The following is a 21,067-nucleotide window of genomic DNA, read 5'->3' on the forward strand; positions in this document are numbered from 1 at the left end:
CAGTGTTTGGTTTGGTTTTTGAGACTGATTGAAGGTAGATTGCAAAGTTGACCTATTGTGTTGGCTTATTTATACAAACATCGTGTCTTGGAAAATAAACTCTGAAAGTGCATAGAGTTGAATCCTCAGGTATTTCACATCCTCTGGTTCCTAATACCTGCTGTACTGGAATCTGTTGGGCAGACAATCTCAACTTTAACACAGTTACTGTACTTAGGAGGAAATTACTTTAACATTTAATTATTTTAAGTGAAACTTATCATCTAATTTCAAAAAAGAAAGACTGGTTTTTAATTGATTTAAAATTGTCATCTAGGCAAAGTAATTTGCTGGTCAAATATCTATGAAAGAGTCATAGATCACATCCTCCCCGGCCCAGGTTCTTGAAATACTTTAAGAAGTGAAAATGACATTTCTAAGATATAAGCAATATATAAAATGCAAAGAAAGAAAATAATTGTTTAATGGGGGGCATTGAATTGATCAGTCTTGTTACTGGACATTGATAATTTTAAATGGGTGTGAATTTTACAAGGCTAACTCTTGATAAGTATTAAAAAGAAAAAAAGAAAAAAAAACTCGAACGTTATACCTTCTTCTGTTATATCTCCTTTCGTTAGCAGCCCGTTACATATCATTCTCTGTGTTGATTCCACCCTTCCATCAGAAAGCGAACCTCTCTCCCAGCGCTGAGTGACGCTGAGCCACTTAAGCTGGGAGGAGGCTGAGAGCAGGGCACGTGGACCAGAAACACTTCCTAGAAACAGCAAGTAGACGCTGCTGCTCAACCCTGCCTGAACTTTCCCTGTAAACAGAGCAAGCTGACAGAACGGCATCCCTGCTGGGTGGATCCTGCAACTCATGGAGGGAATGGCACGTCTTGTTTTTAATTAGCAAGGTGAAAGGTGAATTAAAACTAGCTGTTCGGCAAGTCATAGCAAGAGACTGACTTCTGAAAGGCTTCAACGAGAGTCAGGAGAGAAGAGCTCCACGGGGAAGGTAGTGAGCTTGCCTTTTTTTTTTTTTTAATTCTTCTGAATGAACTGCTTGCAGAAGTGACTTTAAAAAACTACAGTTTCTTCACTTACCGGCATAGTTATGGAAGAAGAAAGATTTAGATAGGACATGGCTGTGAAGACTCCTTGGAATGTCCTTTTGCTCCAGGCTTATAAACAACTGTCGGGAGGAAAGGAAGGTTTTTCATATCCAAATACAGCCTGACAAATGCCACTTTGGAACTGTGCGTTCTGATGACAAGGCACTGATTTCTGACAAAGCCTTCGCTGCCCCTGGAGGGGAGTCCTAAGGCTCAAACCAGCCTTAAAGTGAGGTTTTGAGTGCGGATACAGTGAGCAGAGCAAGCAAGGCAGTATGGCATCAACTGGACTACTTATCACCTTGCTCCTATGGGGTTACCTACTGGAGCACTGGACAGCAGGTTACACAGCTGATACCACTCACCCACGGTTACGCTTGTCACATAAAGGTAGGTCACCCTCTCAGATTCTTTTGTTTAAAAGAAAAAAAAATAATCCCTTTTAACACACGTTTTGGGTTTTCACAGAGCATTGCGAAGTACCTAAAGATTTCTTGCAAAACTAACCTAAGATTCTAATTATCTCTCATTAACATGCCATACCTTCCACATTTGAAATCATTTTCCAGCTTAGAGATTTTGTTTCTGTGTTGTAAATACTAGGTTTTATGAAAGAAAAGTTTACTCACTAGCTGACACAACAGATGAAGGGTGGGTAGCAGGTTGTAAGTACTCTTGAGGGACTGAATACACCAAGTTAACAGTGGGTATTTAAATATCTTTGTATTCCTTGGGAAACTAAATCTTGGGCTAGGGCTTTAGAAATTGAGGTAGCTTTTGCTACTGTTTTGTTATCATGATATCATAATAGAAATGAAGGGAGAAAAAATTGCTGAGAAACACAGTGGCTCATTTTCTATAACAAAATCATCACCATGTGATTAAAATGACTGATGGAAATTAGCTTTGTCATTAGAATATTTATGCATAGCAAAATGTTCAGTTTATTATCAATACTTACTAGAATCTATATTTTGAATGTATTTTCAGTTGCTTTACTGAAGATCTGTCACAGAGTGTTTACATATTTTATTCTGCAACTATGTCTTATAAAGCAGCATTTGGTCATAAATTAATGATTAAAAGGTAGCTTTAGCATCAGGTCCAGTGAAGCCATTTGTAGATAGGTTTGGTAATTTTTCACAAAACCCACATTTTGAAAAAATGACTTTGCTGACTTCAAAGAAAATTGGGACAAATCATCAAGTAAGACATTCATTATCACTAATTACTGAATCAGACAATAGATGTGATCGTGAGAATTACATAAGAATGATTTTTCAAATGTGTAAGCTTTTAAATTGTCCCTCACTATAGGAAGCTTACATTTTCTCTCTCTCTCCTTTTTTTTTAAGTGCAGGTGCAATATTTCCCCTGAGAAACAGGAAAACAAAGCCTCAATTTTATGTGGCATGATTGACTTGTCTCTCTACTAGACAATCATCAGTTGATTTTGACTACAGAAATTTCTCAATTTAGAATTTCTAAAACATTTGATATTTATTAGTTTATCTAGAACACTTCCTGGTAGATAACCCAAATTTAAGAAACACAGTGACTCTGAATGTATAAAGCATTTAAAAAGTGGTACCTAGTATTAATGCAAATCACTTGATTTGGGAAGATATACCATTGTTATATCAAACTATATATTTCTAAGTAATTATCAAGTACATAAAAATGTAAAAGTTTGATATGATGGAATATAGATAAATGAGGATGTCAGAAAAAATGATTGGTTGTTTTTCTTATAAATACAAGTGAACAGTTTATGGAAGGTCTCATTTCACTATTTCTAGTATTGACTTTTTATACCTCATTATTAGGGCACTTTTTTTGATAGTTCAATATCTATGTTTTTGTTTCTTTTTAATTTAAAAAACATTTTATTTTATTATATTTTATTTTATCAGAGCACTCAGTTCTGCTCAGTTCTGGCTTAAGTTGGTTTTAGGGACTGAGTTTAGGACTTAAGAGCCGCAGGCATGAAAACCTATTTGCAGAACCATTATGCTATTTCCTTAACCTTCATCAGTATGTTTTTAAAGATATCTAATCTTAATATTTCATATGAGGAATTAAAATATGCTCAATTCATACCTAATGCAACTAAATGCAACATATTGTTATGCCCAACTTCATTATATAGTTCTTAATCAGTGGAATTACAGCAGCCAATTTCATGAGTTGTGTTAAATAGTGCAGAACTCTACTATCTATGTGTACAATATACTGAGAACTCCCACAAGATTTCTCATTAGCATTTACTAACCTTTTGATCTACTGGAACTAGCTAAAATGTGCAATATTGTTCTTCTGTACAAAAAGAGTATAGAGTTATGTGAAAATAGAATTTTCTCACTTGTGCAATTTAGTTAGCAAAGGCAATTAAGAGATGACACCTTAGAGGGACTCTGAAACAGCAAATTCCTGCTATACCACAGGTACCTCATTGTAAGAACAAGCTCAGGACTGTCAAAGCAAGAATTGTTAGTACTATCAGTACAATGTACACAGCCCATTTTCTTCTGTGTTCTCTAGTATCTTATGGAACTTTTAGAGGTATCCCAAGCTAGGTGTAGGTTATAAAGATTACAATCCTTTGCTATCTTCATTGATATAATTAGTGGTGGTAAAATTTTACTCCTGGGTACATTATATGGTTCCTATTTATAAATGACTGAATGGTCATTGAAATGAAAAGTGCTGTATATGTAATATGGAACATTGACTCTAAAAGAAATCTAGCAGGCTCTCTGGAGATTAATTAATTTAAGTACATTGTAGTAATGGCATACTGTGTGGAAAAATGACAAGCATTTTCCTTAGACCCTCTACATTCAAGATGGTATTTGAGACCACAACGAGGTATCTTTTTTTTCCTGAAGAAGAGGAGTAAATTTCAGTGTCATAAGAAAAGTGTATGTAACTATAGAAAAATGTTTTCAGAAGAAAGTGTGCCCATTATTATTATTTTCTTCTCTCTTTCATTCTTCTATATTTGTGGGTGTGGCATAGTCTTCAAAAAGAGTTTAAGAATAGGAACTCATTAGAACTGAAAGAGAAGCAAAGAGAAAGGAAGACCAGACAGAAAGCTGTCATCACATCCTTTAACTTTTCTCCCTTTGCTCTGCATGCGTAGAATGGTAATAATGAATTCCCTTTCTTTCTGAATATCTACACCATTCAATGACTATATTCACATTTTAAAGATATAAGATAAATTATATTAACAATTAAAAGTCAAGAAAGGGTTAAAAAGTTAAGATGCCAGGGCTGGACAGTGGCAAACCTCCTTAAAAGCACATTACCATGTTCACAGACCTAAGTTCAAACCCATAATTCTCACCTGTAGGAGGGAAACTTCAACAGCAGTGAAGCAAATACTGGACCTGCTTTTCTTTATCTCTCTCTCTCTCTCTTTCTACTCCTCCACCTCCTCCTCCTCCTCTCAATGTCTCTCTGTACTATAAAAAAGGAGGAGGGGGCTAAGGGGATGGTCATTGGGTCCTGTACCAAGCCCTCATGGTCATTCTCTTAGCAATTAAAGAAAAATGGTAAGATGCTGTCTCATAATCATTTTAAGGTTTTATTAGTTGAGATCAATTATATCACTCAAATATCTGGAAGAATATGAGTTTCTATATGTTAGAGCCAATTTTGCACCAGTACCTTAAAGAGGGAAATGTTTTATGTGATTAATACCAAATTATAATATTCTACTTAGAGAATTTTCTTGAAAAAGTAATTATGATTCTCACGATGGAAGTGAAAGAAAGAGATAGTGAAGCCTAACAGTCTTGGTTAGGCTTCCTATTGATATCTGGTCTTGCCTTACCTGTTAACATACAGCTCTAATGAGGGTTACAGAAGAGGCAAAAATAACTTTCTTGACAGTGGAGCTCAAATTACCAACAAAGAAGGTTCTATACCAAAGAAGAAATCACAGTGCATATGGAGAGCATATGAAACTCAATCAAGGGAGTTTGGTCAATCAAGTACGTGTTCTAGGTCCCAATAAAAAGTGGCATAATTATAGAAACCAAGAAATTATGGCTACTGAGATAGAAGATGTTCTCACAGGAAGATTGGTGGGTAGTTAAATAAGGCAAAAATACGGCAGAGGCTCATTACTAAAATATGTTGATATTATAAATGGTAGATTTGAATGTTGGATATATATCCGTACATACAGGAAGTATATCCTAAGTGTGAGTCTCTGCTTGAATATTATAACCAGTTAAATACAGATCTGTCACCTTATCTAAAGCTCATCTTCCATACATTTAACCTCTAGGTATAATTTAGATAATAACTATATCATCTGTGTATTTCTGTAGGATTCATGATCAGCACTTTTTTTTAATTTAGCTTGTCTTTATTGACGTTTTTTGGACTAATTGTTAACTTAAATTAAGAATATAATAGCACATTAACCTATCTCTGAAGGATGTGTTAATCTCTGAAGGATGTGTTAACATTGCAGAATTATCTTTTTGGTATATATTTTCATTTTACAGTTAGATTATTTTGATTAGCACTGGCGGTTTTTTTTTTTAAATATATATATATAGTTCTTTTTTTTTTATAAAAAGGAAACATTGACTAAACCATAGGATAAGAGGGGTACAACTCCACACAGTTCCCACCACCAGAACTCTGCATCCCATCCCCTCCCCTGATAGCTTTCCTGTTCTTTAACTCTCTGGGAGTATGGACCCAAGGTCACTGTGGGATGTAGATGGTGGAAGGTCTGGCTTCTATAATTGCTTCCCCTCTGAACATGGGCATTGACAGATCAATCCATACTCCCAGCCTGTCTCTCCCTTTCCCTAGTGGGGAATTGGAGCTCCAGGACACATTGGTGGGGTTGTTTGTCCAGGAAAGTCTAGTCAGCATTATGGTAGCATCTGGAACCTGGTGGTTGAAAAGAGAGTTAACATATAAAACCAAACAAATTGTTGACCAATCATGGACCTAAAGGCTGAAATAGTGCAGATGAAGAGTTGGGGGGCCCTCCATTTTATAGATAGCTAGTAGGCATATTTTAGTTAGATTCAAAAGGACCTGTGGCTATACTAGTGTTTTTTTTTCTTTGCCTGAGCCTGAAATCTGATATACAGGTGAATTCTAATTATTGTCTGGAGAGGTGATGTCGTAGCTGGCAGAAGGACAAGAGAGCTGAATCAGGGAAGAGAGTAGATCCCAAATATGGGAAAGGTGTTGATTGTAAACTCCATCAATTTGATGTGATCTGAGGCCCATATTCAGCTTAGGATCCTATGTGAACTCTGCATCCCTGTAGATTTGAGCTCACATTCTGTGGAATCATCACTTTTTAAAAATTCTTTTTTAAAAATATATTTATTTATTAATGATTGGATAGACACAAGGAGAAATCAATAAGGAAGGGAGATAGAGAGGAAGAGAGACAGAGAGACACCTACAGACTTGCTTCACTACTTGTGAAACTTTCCTCCTGCAGGTGAGGACTAGGGACTTGAACTCTAGTCCTTGCCCACTGTAATGTGAGTGCTTACTGCTGCCTGGCCTTGCACATTTTCTTTTCTTTAAACAATTTATTTATTTATTTTTGGATAGAGACATAGTAATTGAGAGAAGAGGAGGTGATTAACAGGGAGATGACAAATAGATAGATAGATAGATAGATAGATAGATAGATAGATAGATAGATAAGCAGACCAACCGACCTGCAGCACTGCTTTATCACTTCTGAAGCTTTTCCCTTGCAGGTGGGGACCAGGAGCTTGAACATGGGTTCAAGGTTAATGTGTGAGCTTAACCAGGTGGGCCACCATCTTTTCAGCCCCCTTCCCCTGCTTTTTTTTTAATTTTTATTTTTAACAGAGCCTTTAAACTCAGCTCTGGCTTACGGTGGTATGGGGACTTTTGAAGCCTCAGGCATGAGAATTGAGTTGTAATTCCAGAACACAGTGATAAATAGAAAACTTGTAACATCTTCCATGAGGTGTGGTACTTAATTTCTATCTGGTGCAAATAAAAGTGAGGCAATAACTAAGCCAGTTTTTCTTGACCCAGTTCATAGTTTAGCTCCTGAATCAGTAACCAAATATTATTGATAGTACATTGTTACACATCTCTGTATGGTTAATAAATAAGAACTAGTCATAAGGTATGACTCATCAAGAAAGTAATTAAGCAGGTCCATGAGTAAATATTCAAATTCATACCTGGATATCCATCAAGGAGAGTCTGTGGACATTAGAGGCTGGATTTATTAAGAAATAGTTTATATTAAGAAATATTCCACATGATAAAATAATGTGTTTTGCTTAATTTGGATTATGCAGAATATACTTTCTGTGGAAGAGTATTTATATGGGTTTTAAGTGGTGCATTTTTAATGTCTGTTACAAATAAAATACCAGAGCTGTGGTGATAGCATAATGATAATGCAAAAAATTCTCATGCCTGAGACTCTGAAGTCCTAGGTTCAATATTCAGCACCACCATGAACCAGAACTGGGACTCAGTTCCTAGTATATACTTTTAATTTGATAGGACAGAGAGATATTGAGAAGGGAGGGGAAATTGAGAGAGGGAGAGAAAGACACCTGCAGACTTGCTTCATCTCTTCTGAAGCAAACCCCCTTGCAGTTGGGGAGCCTGGGACTAGAACTGGGCTTCTTGAGCAGGTCCTTGTGCTTAGTACTATAGTGTGCTTACCCTGGTACGCCTCTGCCACCCCCACATTCTCTGTTTCTGTCTCTCTCTTTCATTAAAATAAATAAATAAATAAATAAATAAATAAGAATAAAAAACAAATAAAATAGTGATTGTTTCACAGAAGTACTTTTAGATATACGAAATTCACTGGATATTTGTATAAACTATTTCATTTTTATCTGAATATTAGGCATTAGAGCAAGACAAACATGTTTTAATATAGAAATAGAATGGGGGAATGTCAGAGCTAGAAAGAAATAATTATATATATATACATATATATATAATTTATAAATGAACTGGAACAATTTTGGAGTGAAAAAAAATTAGTTGCTCAAAAGTACTTTCTAGGGAGTCCGGTGGTAGTCCAGTGGGTTAAGCGCATGTGGCGCCAAGAGCAATGACCAGCATAAGGATGCCGGTTCGAGTCCCTGGCTCCCCACCTACAGGGGAGTCGCTTCACAAGTGGTGAAGCAGGTCTGCAGGTGTCTTTCTCTCTCCCTCTTTGTCTTCCCCTTCTTTCTCCATTTCTCTGTCCTATCCAACAACGATGACATCAGTAACAACAACAATAATAACTACAACACCAGTTTTAAAAAAAGGGCAACAAAAGGGAAAATAAAATAAATAAATAAATTTTTTAAAAAGTACTTTCTAAAAATTTTGTGAGTATAATGTTCTATGCATAATATAGAAAGAGCCAATACTTAACTAATAAGTATGAGCAACAGTCATATTGTGACATGAGAACTGAAAATTCTTTTAAAAAATGTGTTGTCCATTTTAGCATTTTCATTTGGTCTAAGAATGACTTATGGACAAGACTTCTCTTTCTGTCCAGGATGACATCATGTGATGACCTCAGTTCTACAGCCACACACTACAGCATCAAACCATCAAATTGGTGAAAATCATTGTTAGTACTTTGCTGTGTTAGCTTTATTTCATCAAAAATATCTACTGAAATCATTGTTGGGAGTTCTTAGTGTGAGGGCATGCACAGATTTACTCCTTTATCTTTTGTCTGTACAACTCTTCTGTGGTTTAGTGGAGGAATTTAGTCTGCAGGAATCCAGAAATGGCGCTTAGCATGCATGCTTGCCCCTTCAAACATAGCTACCACAATTTTAAGTTAGTCTTGTAAATACAGCTTCAGAGAGTTTTAACCAAATCAGAATTGAAATTATACCACATACAACATTTTACAAAAGGTAAGAGGGAATATTTTGATTATTTTATTGATTAAAATAGACTAAGATACAAAATGCATGAATAGTTATTAGCACAACAACTGACAACTTGGAATGTTCTGTAAATTTTACAAAAAGTGATGGTTATTTCAATAATGAATTTTCTTACAGTAATATTTTAATAAAACTTGAAGCATAAGATAAAAGTGTCATTGCAATTAGTTATTCCTTGGTTTTAAGCAAAAATTCTGTGGACTCATGAAAAGTATAATAATAAGACTGCCTATCTTAAAGGCTGGAATTTCTGGCCTGTGCTGGAAAAAAGGTTCAATAATATTACCTATGAACCAAGTGAATTGTTGGTGACTTTGATAAGGAAAGAACATTTTCAGTCAAAGAATATGCTGTTTTTAAGAATGAAATATCTGTAGAATTGATAACTTGACTTCATGAGGCCCTGATGGTAGACAAGGCAACTGATAATTCAGAAAATTTTCAGGAGGCTTTTTGGTGGCACATCAGATAGAGTGCTTGCCCTCTGGGTACCACCTAAAGAGTTTGAAAAGCTTAAGGAGTGATGGAGCAGTGCTGTGGGTGTCTCTCCTTTCTCTCTCCCTCCCTCTGTCCCCCACTCTCCCTTTCTATTTATCTTTGTCCTTACCAGAAAAAAAAGAAAAGGAGAAAAAAAAATTTTTGAGTTTACATTATTCCAAATGCCTATTATAGGATATTCTCATCACATAGTCCCATTTCCCTGGTAATTTTGAGTCCACAACTAATATGGAAAAAGGAAAAGAAATGCATGACTGCCTCATTCTCCTGGCTTAAAAATGTATCTCTGTTTCTATTTCTGGTAACTAAACTCTTACCCATTACTGTTCTCTGCTCAAGGACTTTTTTCAAGGGACTATGCTCAAGGATTTAGCTTCAGCACAGTGAAAATCCAATTGAATCTTGTTTTTTTGTTTGTTTGTTTGTTTTATTTACTAAGCAAGTTACTTACCTCTGTATGATTTTTTTTTCATTTTTAAAATGAAGTAATAAGTAACTTGTCACATCCTGAAAAATATATAAGATAATGCTTATTATATGATAAATAGGTTACCATTGAGAAATTCATTATAAGTTAGTCAATGAATCAGAAGAAGCTAAAAGAGAATTAATCTACCCTGGCTCCCTTTTCTTTCTAAAAACAATTAAAAGTTAATTATTAACTTACATCTTAAAATAAGAAAACCTCTTTTGTCATCAATGTCTCTTTCCATTGGGAGGTGAAGATTTTCTTTTATAAAATCCAAGTTTTATCAAATAGATAAATAGAAAAGGAATATTGGAATTTCTCATGTTGCTATAGAATTATTTTGTTGATAATGTAAGGAAAGTTGAAACTTTATCTGATGGCACCTTGGAGACAACAGACCAAAGCCACAAAATAAACAAAAGTTTCTAACAGAGGTAATTGTAGACCCAGCTTTGTAAAGTACAATAGAACTAATGTTACTAAGGATATACTACACTGTCAAAAGTTAAACTAAACAAAGTACTATCAGCAGTTATCAGCCCATCATGTACTGTTTGTTCTGAAAGTGAAAAAACAAAAGCTTTTACTCTACCTTCCTCTGGACAAACAGGTAAGATAACTGGTTTGGGCACAGTTCTAACAGTTGGTGTTCAATAAATACTCATTGAGTTAGGTATGTGAATAAAGCAAAATACATCAGGACAATGTTTGTTTTCTTTTTTAAGAAGAAACCCTGAAGGCTATGGGGGCTTACATGAGGAAAGTCAAAGAAACAAAAAAATCTTCAACAAGCATTTATGGCTCTTATGGTAAAACATGAATTAGGAAAAAGGCCCGGACTTTCTCTGCCTATTGACCTTTATTTCCCTAAGTGAAGCATTGTAGTGAAGCAGGTGGGACCTCCAGAATGACCCTCACAGACAACACAACCATATTCTCTCAAACTATATAACCCGCGTTCTTTTTCTATTTAAATCTACTGTTGTTACAGTTCTCATTCCCGCATGAACATTACAACTCTCCCTTTATTTGAACTTTTTAAACTTAATTATGAGCTACTAAATAATACTTAACTGAAACAATTCTAAGACTAAGAAATGCATGTCTTAACAAGCCCTGCAGGTGATTTATTTTCCTTTGGTTGCACAATTTTATCAATTCAGGCAACCTTTTTTTTGTTTGTTTTCTTTTCTTTTTCATTCAGAGAGACAAAGAAAGAAGGAACAACATCACATCACCTGAGCCCCCACTGGACTGTGTCTCACTCCTGTGTGTGTGTGTGTGTGTGTGTGTGTGTGTGTGTGTGTGTTTTGTTTTTTTGCTCCAATAAGGGTTATACATGCAGCTCTTTCAGATAATTTTTAATGTACACTGAGACTGTATTATTCAGTTAAGAAGATGCTCCCTCTCTTTCTCTTTGTCATTCCCTCTCAATTTCTCTGTCTCTGTAACTCAATACAATATAAAAAAGATGTAATTTTTTTAAGTGATTCCTTTACAAAGTGAGGTATCTCCTGATACCTTTTAAGGATTTTTTTTTTCATTCAGCCATTCATATATTCCAGAGGCTAGAAACAAGAACAAAAACAGTTTCCCAGATATATATGGTACCTTCTATGAGATCACTGAATTGTAAAAGCATATTAGGTAAAATCTAAAGAAATCAAATAGGTCAGGAATTTCCGTTAATAGTAATGTATGGCACTTTTGTTTAAGTATGACAAAATTACTCTGTTACTCATAAAAGAAGCCAAGTGTGTAAATATACAAAACCACTATACACACACAGGTTTCTAAGTGTAAAGTATGTTTATTAAAACAAATACACAAATAAAACCTTTACTCCAACCTAATTCCCAAGAATCAGTGGTTATAATTCCTATAATTATAATTTTCTCATGCAAGTTATATTCCATTTATTTGGCAACCAAAATCTATTAAAAATGAAGCAATGATCATTTTATGAAGATTCTATAGGCCTGAAGAAACAGTTATAGTCTTATAAGACAATCTATCAAAATATACTAATATATTTTGAAATGCTATATTCCAGAGTATTTTTTTTTTCTTTTCAGCACCATAATGCTTAGTCAAATGTAGTATAAAGACTCTGTCAAGTTTTCTCTGGTTTTGAGCCAGAGCTCTGCTTAGGTCAGGTTATTGATGTTGTCAGACATTAAACTTGGAATCTCTCCCATTTGAGTTCTGTATGCTACCACTCTGTACTTCCCCTGCCCAACATACCTACCATAAAAGAGGAAATTATTAGGTATAATGAAAATAATGCCAAAAGTAAAGTGAAATTGGTCAAACACACGTTTGTTATTGTCCCTTGCTACAATAAAGAGTAAATAAAATTAGAAGTACTTGTCTCATTATTAATGGAAACTAAAGCCAAGTTTTCAAAGTACACACACACACACACACACACACACACACACACACACACACACACAAGCACGCATGTGTGTATGTACACACATTCCAAATATATAAGATCCTTCAATCATACTGGGGACATATATGTGTGTGTGTGTGTGTGTGTGTGTGTGTGTGTGTGTGTGTGTGTGTGTGTGTGTATTTGGGAAATGTATTGAAAATAAAAGTGATTCCTTTCTAAGTGACTATGATTATCATTGAAACTAATATATCTTATTTTTTCCTACTAACACTCCCCTAAAAGGGAAAATTTTAGGCTTTCCTAACTCAATGAATAGTATGTTACATATATGTCTAGTTTAGGAATGTACAGTATTTGATGGATAATTTATTCTTATTTTTTATTTTTATAATTTTTATTTATAAAAAGGAAACACTGACAAGAGCCATAGGATAAGAGGGGTACAACTCCACACAATTCCCACCACTAGAACTCCATATCCCATCCCCTCCCCTGGTAGCTTTCCTATTCTTTATCCCTCTGGGAGTATGGACCCAGGGTCATTATGGGATGCAGAAGGTGGAAGGTCTGGCTTCTGTAATTGCTTCCCTTCTGAACACAGACATTGACAGGTCAATCCATACTCCCAGACATTCTCTCTCTTACCCTAGTGGGGCAGGGCTCCAAGATACATTGGTGGGGACAGCTGCCCAGGGAAGTCCGGTTGGCATCAGGGTAGCATCTGGAACCTAGTAACTGAAGGAAGAGTTAATATATAAAGCCAGGGGTTGGGTGGTGGCGCAGCTGGTTGAGAGCACATGTTATAGTGCTCAAGGACCCAGGTTTGAGCCCCCAGCCCCCACCTGCAGGGGGAAAGCTTCACAAGCAGTGGGTGAAGCAGGTCTGCAGGTGTCTCCCTCCTTTTCTATCTCCCGTACCCTCTCAATTTCTAGCTGTCTCCATCCAATAAATAAAGATTAAAAAATTAAAAAAAGAAAAAGAAAAGAAAAGAATTTTAAAATATATAAAGCCAAACAAATTGTTGAATAATCATTTAATTTAAGGCTAGAATAGTGCAGATGAAGATTTGGGCGTCTCCGTTTTGTAGATAGTAGGCCTATTTTAGGTATATTTCAAAGGGCCCATGAATATACTAGTTTTTCTTTTTTGTTTTGAGCCTAATATCTGATATGCAGGTGGACCCAAGTTATTGTCTAAGGAGATGATGTTATGGCTGAAAAAAGGTCCAGACATTTGGGTCAGGAAGAGAGTAGCTCCCAAATATGGGAAAGGTGTATAAATATTGTTGACTGTAAATATAATTGGTCAGAGTGGATACTAGAATACTGAGCTTGCTGACAGTTTAAGGGTTTGCATCAAACTTAGTGAAGCATATGCTATAGTATTAGAATAGCCACACCATGCTTGTTTAAATTGTAAATAAAAAAGAATAAAATTCAAAGTCAAATGTTTTAAATTCAGCTACCAGTTTACTTTATTATCCATTTATTAATAAGAGAACAGAGTATTTCCTGACAGTATTCTGAACAGAAACCAAAAGGCTGCCTAATTTTCCAAATAAGCTGCTGGATTATGAAATTCTAAGTGAATTTCAAAAGCCATAAATTTTCCATCTTACTTCTATATTGCTGCAGTTATGAAAAGTTAATATATTTAAACTTCAGCATATCAATATGTTTTGATTTACTAGTTATTCTGCCAAGTAAAAAATCCCTTGTAATAATATTTAGATAGCCATAGGAAGAACAAAAATATTGCAGCTAAGCCAAATATATTTACAATTAAAATAATGTAATTGTATCTTGTTGTATTTCTCTGAAATACAGCGAAAGTTATGTATTGGGCACTACATTTGACAGATTTTTTTTTTTGCCAAATGTTTTTCACTTGCTCCAAGATGTGTATGCCCAAACTGAATTCTGATTTATTTTAGGACTATGGAAGAGTATTTTTTTGTATATGAAAAAAAGTCTCTAGCATTTAAAATCAATAAAATGGGACAAGAATTATTGATAGTAAAGTTAAAATTAAGAAATTGATGCCAATGAGATGGTCTGCATGCAAATAAATAAGGAATAATCTCTAAGAAACATATTAGATACCTTTTTTAGTGTAGGATTCAGTGATGTATTTTATATTTATTTTATATATGTAATTTTAGAATCTTACTAAATGCAGATGTATTTTGGAATATATAGTTGTGTTTATTAGACTTCTACATTTCTATATCTGTGAGTATATGATAATGATAATACACTGTCTTAGATTAGATTAGATATCCAGTGAACTTTGAGTCTGCTAAGGCATACTCACTAGACAATTAGAACAGATCTTGGCATTGCATTATTTTGGAACCTTCAGAATAGTCATAATAAAAGAAAACTTAAATGAAATTTCATTGATAAGTTTTACTGTCTGAAGATAAACCTTGGGTATGTGAGTTTTGTACAAGCAATTTTGTTGCTGGCAGAAAGGTTGTATTTCATTTTTAAGGCTCTCCCAGTCAAGTTTCAAGCTTCCATTCATACTACTAGACTCTGAAATTTCTCTTTGTCTTCACTGACTATTTTTTTTCCTCTTACCAAATAGGCCCAGCTGCTACTGCAGCCGGTGGCCCATACTCCCCCATACTGCTCATGCTGAGGATGGCAGCCAGAGTAAAGAATAACAGCTGGGATTGGCTTACTTTGGCATCTAAATAATTCTGGGTGGGTCCCTTCCACACTTTTTCATTTCATTTCATTTTATAAGCGTTCCTTCTGCTAAACTTAAGAAAAAGAAAAAAAAAAAAAGGCAAATGATGTTTTTTTCCAAAATGTTTTCCTCATGTGGCTGAGATGACATTTTACCTGAATGTTCAAGACGAACAAATTGGTTCATTTTGCCCATTGCTACTTTTTTCCGTTTTTAAGTCCTATTTGGAAAACAAATGTAGAAGTCAAAAAATATATCAGTGTGCTCCTGGATACACCATTTAACTCCTTCTCTGACTCCAAGAGGTGAAGAATTGATAGCACCTGCCTCATTGGCTGTGATAATGATCAGATGAGATAACATTTTAATGGATTAGAACAATTTCTAGCATATGTTAAATGCTAAATAAGTACTTGGTAGAAAAATCCAAGATGGAGAGGAAGAGGGAAAGTGAGAGTGGAATAAGAAGAGAGAAAGTAGGAGAGAGGAGAACTTGAATCAGGAAGGTTAAGGAACAGAATAAAGGAGTGAGTCAGAGAGGAAGAAGACTTCCAGTATACGGAAAAACAGTTTATTGGATGTATCATAAGATCTCTGTTATGCACTTTAAATTTTAAATGTTATTAAAATATTCAGAATACCTCTCCCCCAAAGTCATCAGTTAAAGAAGGGCTGGAGTTTAAAAAACAAACACAAAAATGTGTAACTGTTTCCTAATTAGAGAATTCTTATCTGTGTTAGGAATTTTAGAGACTTACTAATGTCCATGGCAAACGCTAGAAGAAGAACTAATGTCCATGGCATCTGCTGAGGTTGGTCAAAGAATTTATCTTTTAAGTTTTGTACATTCTCATGGAAAGATAAATTACTACCAGGTAAGAAGAAATCTATTGCACTTTTGAATGTTTTAAAGAGAAAATATTTATGCAGTAAATCACAGTCTTGTGTACTCTTTCATTTTTTGTCTCAGTTTTGTTAAAGCTACAATTCATAAGTTATTCACAAATTTCCAAGTATTTATTTATTTATTTATTTATTTTCTCCCGCGTGAAATTTCCAAGTATTTAAAGATAGTTTCATGCCTTTTTGTAGTAGGTGAATAATCCATCAGCCATGGTTATCCTGACTATACTAGCACTGTTCTACTCATGATCCTCTTTGTCAGTGCACCTTTGAAAATAGAGCACCACAATCAATACACAAGAGATGCTTTCCTTGTTAACAGAATAATGGTGCTGTGAACTGAAGACTTATTTATTAAAGCCACCTGAGTTGACAGCAGTTTATTTAGCAAATAGGGCAACCTATTGGTTTATATGGAGATTATTGTCAACCATTCGAAGAGCTTTTCACATGGACTTTAAGCCAGCTCTTTATTTCACATTTGTGGTCTATTTGTTGAAGTTAAGGAAAAACTCTCTCCTACTCTCCATTCTAGAATGAGTGTCATTAGCAGCATGTGGTGCCTCACAGAAGGGCCTGAGCTCTGGAGTGAGATATTCATAAACTCAGTGATTTCTGCTACGATTGTGTGCTCTTAATTTTCTTGACATCAATTTCAACATTTGTTATCTATTGGAAACTAACTAGTTAGAAATTATAAGACTTGCATTCCTTGTTAAATTTATTTAAAAATATTTTTACAATATAAAATATATACTTTGGGGACTGTCTTTAAAATGTCAGTATTTGGGAGAAGTTTAACACACATTTAAAGACAAATTTTAAATTAGGATCTATAAATATATACTTCTGGCTTTCAGGGAAGATAGAGACCAATAAATGTCACTGCTGGCTTTCTTTATAAATATTATAAAAATTATGTAAATCTAGTAAAAGTACAGTTAATTTGTATGTCTTTAATATGGAAAATAAAACAATCTTTATTTATAGCTAAAATAAACAGAATTTTTAAATGTCTTAACAAATTTTATTTAAAAAGAAACTGAAATGGTCACCACAACAGAATGGCAGAATTAAAATATCATAGCTGTGATAGCTTGATTTTGAAACTTTAATTTGCTGTCACTTTATAGATTTGCCAGTCTCTCTGGGTATTTGTAGAAAGTTCCATGGCATATTATTTTTTCAGAATAATTGCTTTAATTAACTCATTTAAAGTCACATAGTAAGTTCTATAAAATAATTTCAGCAGAAGACTTTATGTTAAAAATATGTACCATGTGAGAATGTCATATAACAACTATGAAAGAAAAGTGCTGGCATGCATGTGGTAAGGAAGAAATACTTTTGCACTGTTGGTGGTAATATGAATTGATCTTCGTCTTATAAAACACAATTTGGAAATTGCTCAAAATATTTAAAAAGTGACATACCATAGGATCCAGTAATTCCTAGGTATTTATCCAAAAGATATAGAAATACATAATCTAAGGTATACATAATAATTATACATAGTACATATCAGCGGTTATCACAGTACCACATCTAATAGTCAGAATTTGTAAACAATACAAAGATCCAGAGGCAGATAATTGACTAAAGAAGTTATACTTGGGGCCTGGTGGTTTCTCACCCAGTAGAGCACACATGTCATATGTAAGTACGTGGGTTTTAGTTGCTGATCCCACCTGCAGAGAGAAGCTTCATAACCAGTGAAGCAGTGCTGCCAAGTATATCTTCTCTCTATTTTTCTCTATTCCCTCTCTCTCTCTCTCTTTCTCTCTCCCCCTCCCTCATACTCTATAAAAAAAAAAGGAAAGAAAGGGAGGACAGTTGGATCACTGTGAATGGTGGAATCATTCAGTCATTCAGCACAGAACCCCAGTGATAGCTCTAGAAGCAAAAAAAAAAAAAAATCAATCAATTAAAAAAAAGAAGTTATACAGATACACAATGAATGGGATACCACTGAGGTATATGAAGATAAGATGTTTCCTTGTATCACAGCAGGAAAAGAACTGGAGAGAATCACTGTAAGTAAAATAAACCAGATGGAGACAGACAAACACCAGATGATCTCACTCATAGATTAGTTAAGAAGCAAAGAAGAGAAAATATGGATGAAACCAATAAAGGATTCAAAAAGTGGACTTGAGGATGGTGCTATAGTGGTAAAATGGGGATTGAATACCATTACTCCATAGTGGAAGTAGATGGCAAATGGGTGGTGGGTGAAGTCTATTGACATTTTTAGAAGATATGAAACTATATGCCTGTGACAAAAATTATCTTGTAAAATAGAAAAGGTTTCATATTGTGCATGCTACTAATTAATTTGCCTTTATCTAGGCTATGAAGTGTTTTCTATGCCAAAGATTAAATATAAATTACTTCCTTTTCAATTATCTCTTACTATGTCCAAATACATATCGGGAGTGGGGGAGGGAGTGAGCGAGGGATAAGAGAGAGAGAGAGAGAGGTAGATGAGAGGAGAGGCACTACAGAACCACTCCCCCATCTGTAGAGACTCACCAGTATAATCCATGGTAGTGTCTGTGCTCAAACCCAGATACTTAAGTGTTGTAAGGTGTACATTGCACTGAATAAGCTATCTCTGACCCCAACAAATAATTTTTATTTAAATTTTGTATATTTCCAAATACTGTAAGGAAAACACTTAAAAGTAATTCATATTTTTATGAATATTTTCATTTCATTATTTTGGTAAATTTGACAATTGTAAGTATAATTTTTCAATATTTTGTTGAAATAACTACAAGAATATGAGGTTAGGTTCTCTACTAAAGGTTGCATTTTGAATTTAACACATAATGGATCAGAAAGAAAATGAGTTAAGTCACTCAAGAAAATTAACTCAAATATGTCTCGTGATATAAGGTACTGCTATATTAAAAGAAGAGAATGAGTCTTAACAAAGAAAGTTATGATTTTCTTTTTTAAAATTTCTTTATTGGGGAATTAATGTTTTACATTCAACAGTAAATGCAATAGTTTGCACATGCATAACATTTCCCAGTTTTCCATATAATAATACGACCTCCACTAGGTCCTCCGTCATCCTGTTTAGACCTGTATTCTCCCCCTGACCCACCCAACCCAGAATCTTTTACTTTGGTGCAATACACCAATTCCAGTTCAGGTTCTACTTGTGTTTTCTCTTCTGATCCTTTTTTTCAACTTCTGCCTGAGAGTGAGATCATCCCATATTCATCCTTCGGTTTGTGACTTATTTCACTTAACATGAATTTTTCAGTGTCCATCCAAGATCGGCTGAAAACGGTGAAGTCACTGTTTTTAATAGTAGAGTAGTATTCCATTGTATATATATATATATATATATATATATATATCACAACTTGCTCAGCCACTCATCTGTTGTTGGACACCCAGGTTGCATCCAGGTTTTGGCTATTATAAATTGTGCTGCTAGGGACATATGTGAACACAGATCTTTTTGGATGGGTGTGTTGGGTTCCTTAGGATATATCCTCAGGAGAGGAATTGCAGGATCATAGGGTAGGTCCATTTCTAGCCTTCTGAGAGTTCTCCACAGAGGCTGGACCAATTGACATTCCCACCAGCAGTGCAGGAGGGTTCCTTTGACCCCACAACCTCTCCAGCATTTGTTGCTGCTACCTGTTCTGATGTATGGCATTCTCACAGGAGTGAAGTGGTATCTCATTGTTGTCTTTATTTGCATTTCTCTGACAATCAGAGACTTGGAACATTTTTTTCATGTGTTTCTCGACTTTTTGGATCTCTTCTGTAGTGAATATTCTGTCGATGTCCTCCCTCCATTTTTGGATGGGGTTATTTCTTTTCTTGTGCTTGAGTTTGGCAAGCTCTTTATGTATTTTGCTTATTAACCTCTTGTCTGATGTATGGCTTGTAAAGATTTTCTTCCATTTGGTGAGGAGCCATTTTCCATCCTTTCACTTTAAGTCTGTATTTGTCTTGTTGAGTTAGGTGGGTTTCTTGTAGACAGCATATTGTTGGATTGTGTTTTCTGATCCATCTCCCTACTCTGTACCTTTTAATAGGTGAATTCAGGCTATTGAAATTTATTGATATCAAAGATTGAAGGTATTTTAATATATTTCTTGTAGATTTTTGAGTGTTCAGATATATGGCATATTCATGGTGGTCTGACTCTTTATAGGAGACCTTTCAGAACTTCTTTCAGGGCAGGCTTGATGATAGTTGATTCTTTCAACTGTTGCTTGACTAAGAAGGTTTTTATGCCTCCATCTAGTCTGAATGACAGTCTGCAGGATACAGTAATCTTGGTTGAAACCTTTTCTCATTGAGCACTCAATAGATATCTTGCCATTCTCTTCTGGGCTCTATTGTTTGTGTGGAGAAGTCTGTTGCTAATTTTATGGTTTTCCTCTGTAAGTGAATCTTTTTTTTCTCTTGCAGCCTTCAGGATCGTTTCTTTATCCTAATTCATTTCCATTTTAAATATAATGTGTCTTGGTGTCTTTAAGTCTGGGTTGATTCTGTTTGGGATCTCTGGGCTTCTTGAACCTTTATGTCTTTTATGCTGTCTAGACTAGAGAAGTTCTCAGCTATTATGTCCTGAAGAATGCTTTGTTCCCCTCCCTCTCTTTTTTCCTCTGCTAAGTCAATAATGTGTATATTATTTCTTTTGAAGTCATCCCATATGTCTCTGTTGTTGTTTTCAATATCTCTTAATCTCTTTTAGAGATCTCTTACTTCTTTTTTAGTTGTCTCTAACTCATCCTCGGTCTTACTAATTCTGTCTTCAGCCTCATTTATTCTATTCTCTCTCCTCTCTACTGTTTTCTGGAGTTCATCTATTTTGTTACCCTGTTCTGATACTGTTTTAGCTTGTTCAACTAGTTGTGTTCTTAGCTCAGCTATCTCAGCATTTATTTCTCTAAGGACCTTGAGATAATTAGTGTTTTCTTCCAGAATCTCATGTTTTTTCTGCATTTCTGATGACAATTCTTTCAAACTCTTTACTCACTCCTGTGATTATTTCCTTAACTAGCATTTGGATGTTGACCTCA

At 34.9% G+C, this 21,067-nt stretch overlaps 1 protein-coding gene across 1 annotated transcript in view; it reads left to right on the forward strand.

The window, feature by feature from the left end:
• Positions 1 to 730: 730 nt before the first annotated feature.
• Positions 731 to 21,067, forward strand: part of SEMA3E (semaphorin 3E) — a 254,439-nt gene continuing 234,102 nt past the window's right edge. Inside the window, exon 1 of the mRNA XM_007528465.3 lies at positions 731 to 1,486. Within this exon, the coding sequence (XP_007528527.1) occupies positions 1,372 to 1,486 (115 nt within the window). The 5' untranslated portion in view covers positions 731 to 1,371. The remainder of the gene's footprint in view (positions 1,487 to 21,067) is intronic.

The sequence above is a fragment of the Erinaceus europaeus genome, chromosome 8, assembly GCF_950295315.1.
Source record: "Erinaceus europaeus chromosome 8, mEriEur2.1, whole genome shotgun sequence".
Classification (NCBI taxonomy): domain Eukaryota; kingdom Metazoa; phylum Chordata; class Mammalia; order Eulipotyphla; family Erinaceidae; genus Erinaceus; species Erinaceus europaeus.